This window comes from Nicotiana sylvestris, chromosome 6 (genome assembly GCF_000393655.2).
Source record: "Nicotiana sylvestris chromosome 6, ASM39365v2, whole genome shotgun sequence".
NCBI classification, from domain to species: Eukaryota; Viridiplantae; Streptophyta; class Magnoliopsida; order Solanales; family Solanaceae; genus Nicotiana; species Nicotiana sylvestris.
This window is the reverse complement of record NC_091062.1, coordinates 8,773,788-8,779,162: the sequence shown is the minus strand read 5'-3', so window position 1 is coordinate 8,779,162 and position 5,375 is coordinate 8,773,788. Positions and strand designations below refer to the sequence as shown.

The 5,375-nt window shown below is 32.9% G+C and overlaps 1 protein-coding gene across 1 annotated transcript; it reads right to left on the bottom strand.

The window, feature by feature from the left end:
• On the bottom strand, positions 1–4,816 carry LOC104230971 (sugar transport protein 14-like). Its single transcript, XM_009783887.2, has 5 exons — positions 4,544–4,816; positions 3,436–3,758; positions 2,443–2,680; positions 1,324–1,715; positions 1–564 (listed from the first exon to the last, which is right to left on the bottom strand). The coding sequence occupies exons 1-5, from the start codon at positions 4,680–4,682 to the stop codon at positions 115–117; spliced, it is 1,542 nt and encodes a 513-aa protein (XP_009782189.1). The 5' UTR covers positions 4,683–4,816; the 3' UTR covers positions 1–114.
• Positions 4,817–5,375: the final 559 nt, after the last annotated feature.

Here is a 5,375-nt window from a genome sequence, read left to right as displayed (position 1 = left end):
CATAAAGTCAAGTTTTTCTTTTCATGAATAAAAACATATCAACTACCATAGGTTCATAGAACAGAAAATAAAATCAATAATCAAATTTTCAACCCTAAAAATCCATATAATACTCTAAACTTGCTGCCCTTTCTTCAATTCATCTTCATTCTCCTCAGGTGCACAATACCTTTTCCAAAACCAATGACTTTGCCATAGCAAATAAATTTCTTCAATTGGAACTTGCTTTGTCTCAGGCAAAAGCAACAATATGAAGCAACTCATAATAGTAATTAAACCAGCAAATAGCAGAAATATGCCATATTTGAGGTGACAAAGTGAAACCAAGAAACATTGTGCAATTAGGGCTGTGAAAATCATGTTGACACAAACAACAATACTTTGTCCTGCTGATCTTGTTTCTAATGGAAATATTTCACTTGGAACTAACCAACCTAAAGGACCCCATGATCTTCCATAAGCAAGAACAAATATGCAAATTATTATTACTAGGAATATTCCAATTCCTTTTGGTAGCACTACACCTTGTCCAAACTTTAATGCTAGTGTAATGGCAACTGCAACCTGTGGATCAAGATTTATAGTAAGTATACTATCCGGTGAAACTGGAGGCTTGAAATCTATAGTAATGCTGATTGAGGCGGGTCAGTATAGAACATGATATCGACTTCAGTCGTTGAAAATGCATCTTTAGCGAAAATAAAAGACGTTAATTTTACAAACTAGCCAGGTTCAGTTCTGGTTATAGTTGCAAAATATCTCAAATTTGATCACCCTTGATCACAAAGTAGAAATTTTCTAATATAAAATAGGAAAATAATATTAGGAAGATTTTGTGAATGGTTATTAAAGGAAAAAGAAAAATACCACAAATAACAACAACAACCCAGTGTAGTACGACAAAGTGGGGTATGAGGAGAGTAGTGTATATGTGCCTTACCCGTACCTTTTGAAAGTAGAGAGACTGTTTCCAATAGAACTAAGTGGGAGTTTGGACATAAAAACTGTGAAATTTGGAAAAAAGTGATTTTTTTTACAAGTAAGAAATGATATTTGAAAGTTAGAGTTATGTTTGGACATGAATACAATTTCAAAAAATAGAAGTCTTTTTTTATGGCCAAACGGGCCTAAAATTTCTAATTTTTTTCTTTTGAAAAAGGAAGTATATTAGTATGGTTTTAGAAGGGCAAACCAAATGGACATATAGTAAACTTTTTAGTGTCAAGCAATTAACATGTCATAGCAGATAAAACCGTCTTACTTTTTATGGACATTTAGAACTATATTATCAGTATATAGAAGTTAAACTGAAGCGAAAATTACCATGACGCAGATCATTTCAACTCCAGCTTCCAAAAAGAAAGCTCTTCTTCCAAACTTATCAACAAAGGACATTGACATAAATGCACCAACAACAAGTGCTCCACCAGTAATAACAGATGAATAAAGAGAAGCTCCTGAGCCAAACCCTAAACTCTGAAAAATAACAGGTGCATAGAAAAGAATTGTGTTCATTCCAGTAAGCTGTTGAAATGCTGGAATTGCTATTGCTCCAATCACCAATTGTGGACGATTTTTCCTCAAAAGTAAATTTCCAAATGGATTCTTTATAGCTTTGGCTTCATTACTTGCATCTATAAGATCAGCAAATTCTGCATCCACTTTTGTAGTTCCTCTAACTTTTTCCAATATTTCCCTTGCTTTCTCTAATTTACCTGTTATACAATCAGTGGCGAAGATAGAATTTTAATCAAGAAGATTTAATAATAAAAAAAGTAAATACATGAAAATCACAAGAAATTTTAACATTTAATATATCAACTAAAAATACTTGATCTTATATACACAATGTAATTCTCAAGCTAAGGAGGTTGGGAAAAAAAATGGAGACTTCAAAACTCTCATATAAATACTTATCAATGGTTAAGGTACTTAACCATTATATATGATATTTATAGAATGATATATTAAATGGATTGTTTGCATCGTACGACCCATTTTAGGCCAATCTTTAAATTCTGTGCCCGTATTGCCTAAAAATAGTTGAATGGATCTTTCTTTTTGCAATGGCTCACTAGGCTAATAGAGGATAAAATTTAAATAATGGCCTAAAAATGGCCATTTGTGCAAATGCCCCTAAATGTCTTGGACTTGTAAATTACAAAGGCTCCTAATATTTTATTTCATTTTCGTAACACAACAACAACAACAATAATAACAATAATAATGATTTAATTTGTATATCATAACATGTTATATACTGTATCATTTTATTCTAGGTTTATAAATTAATTAATGCTATTAAATAGAATTACCTTCAATAACCTTTTAGGTGAACAAATTCGGTAAGTATTTTTTTACCTTTTTTATGCATAGAACTTAAATTGTAATAATAATAAGGCAAAAACTTACTCGTGTTTACATCAAACCATACTAATTTACCTTGTTCTACGAGACTGTTTGGTGTCTCGGGAAGGAAAAGGCCACCAACAAACATGAGTACAGCAGGAATTGCTGCTAAGCCAAGAGATAATCTCCATCCCCATGGATGGATTTGAGCAGTTGCATAATTGACCAAATTGGCTATTAATACTCCCAAGCAAGTTGTGAGTTGAAACAATTGGTTGACTGCTCCTCGGATTTTTGCAGGTGCCATTTCTGAAAGATATAATGGTACTGCCTGTAATTTTGAAAACAAACAAGATCATAAACTTCAGCTATGTTACATGGATTCAGATTATAAAATCAACTCGTTTTTTACTAACTCGTTCAAGTTTAGACAGGTTGGGTTATGACATGTTTGTTGAATTGACCAATAATTTGAACTCGGGATGACCCAACAAAATATTGGGTCAATCCGGGACAAATAGTGTAATTCAACGGTCAGAATGTAACATACAATATCAAATTTGAAGATTGAAAATAGATTTGGAAGAATTCATTTTTCTTTTTTCAAAAAGCAAAGGAAAAAATTAGGGGAGCTTACCAATTATGTGACTCATCTTGATCCAAACAAACTTTCGATTGGTTAAGCCATGGCTTATTTATTAAATTGACATGTTTTGACTCATTTCAAGTTTGACTTGGCACGCTTATTTGCAAACATTAGGGTGCATCTAAGCATGGGTGGAGCTACAGTTCACCGAAGGATGGTCAATTAAGTCATATTAGGCTAGTTCAGCGGACCGACTCATCTTGATTCAAGCAAACCATGAATACGTTGAGTCATGACTCCTTTACTAATTTGATATATTTTGACCCATCCAAGTTTGACCTGACACATCTATTTGCCACATCCAATAACAACACAGTGCGTTTAGGCGGAGGCGGAGCTATAGTGGCGAAGGCTGATTAGTTGAATACTTTTTGTCGAAAAATTTATATAGATCAAATATTATTCTTTATATATATATATCAGTAAATGCTCAGAATTACCTGGTTGCTAAATCCAATGCCAACACCAAGAAGACATCGACCAATAATGAGCATAGCAATATTTTTAGCAGAAGCATTAAGTAGTGCACCAAGAAAGAAACTAACTGCACCACATAGGATACTGGCTTTACGGCCTTTATTCCTAGTAACATGTGAAGCACCAAATGTAGAAATAAGTGCAGCAAAATACAAAGAGGAAGTGAAAAGTGTGAGGATTTGATTGTCATATTTGCAATAATCTGTTTCTTTGAGATGTTCTTGCTTCCTGCTGTACACTTTGGGGAAAAATATTTTCAAGAAATCATCCATAGAAGTCACCCCACCTGAAACAAGCAAAAAGTTCGGACTTCAGATTACTACTACAACAACATAATAATAATATGCCACGTGTGGGGTCTGGGAGGGTAGTGTGTACGCATACCTTACCGTTACCCGGGGTAAGGTTTGCATACACAATTATCTATTAAATATATTTGTCTTAAAAATCTATTAAATACAACAACAATAACAACAATAAAAAACCCAGTTTGACCCCATAAATGGAGTCTGGGGAGGATAGTGTGTACGCAAACCTTAACCCTTTCTCGTAAAAATAGAGAAGTTGTTTCCAATAAAAAAATATTAAATAAATAATTAGAATTCCGAAATCATAAACTCGAAATCATGACTAGGGGGAAGGAGTAGGTTAAAAGAAATCTTGAAAATTTACAAGTTGTGCTGATAATAAAAATTAACAAGTTTTACTATTTCAAAAAATTGTAAGATTTAGATAAATTATTGTTGTATTAGAACAATGTTAATCACGGAGAAAATATACAACAACAATAATAACAATAACCCAATAAAATCCTACAAGTAGAGTATGAGAGGGTAGAATGTATGCAGACCTTATCTCTACCCGAGGGGTAGAGAGGTTATTTCTGAAAAATCCTCAACTCAAGAAGACGAAAAGAGAGACAATATATCATTATTATCAACAGAAAACAATAGAAATAATGACGACAACATAAGAAATAAAGAATAGATGCAAAACACTAACAACAACCAGTAGATAAGGTCCGGCACAATGAAAAACAGAAGAAGTTAATCACGAAGAAAATAAACTAACCAGAAACACCAAGATCATAACCAAAAAGAGAACCTCCAGTAGCTGCAATAATGCAAGAAAAAATAAAATACCAAGTAATCTTATACTCATAAAGATGTGCTCTTGCTCCTCTTCTATCATCAAATCCACCACCTGCCATTGTTTTTAATTCCCAATTTTTTTTTCTTCTTCTTTTCTCTCACTTAGAAACTGAAAAGGAAATTTGAAAATGGCGTGTAGAAAGTAGAGAGAAAAAGTTGTTATTTATGCATGTTTAAGGTGACTCAAATTAGCCAAAAAGGATAATGCTCATCTGAAAAAAGAAGAAAGATACTTAACTTTTAAAGAAACGTTAGTCAATTTGAAGTGAGTTAGGACTAGGAGTCTTATTTTTTCATTAAATGAGAATCTCGTAGTTTTAGAAAATCAGAAAAAGGAGATATATAATCATTTAATAAGGATATAAATTACATTTATTTATTTATTTACAGCATAAATTATTTTCCCGGTCAATATAATTTACTATTTTTACTATTTCTGTCAGCTATCAATTAGTGTTTATATAAAACATTTACTTGTAAGTTGTAACTAATTTAAAAGTGATCCAACTGTATAAATATTTTTTACGTTATCAATGTATAAAACTTTTTTTTGGTTTCCCACTTGGTGTTCGGTACCCGCATTGGAGTCGGACTATATCCGGATTCGATCCGGATAGGGCCCCATTCGGGGGTAGCACTCCTTACCAAGGATTTTTTCATACCCAAAGCTCGAACTCGAAACCTCTGGTTAAGGGAGGAGTCTCATCCACTCCACCACATCCATCAAATAAGCACATATTCTTCGTTTCACA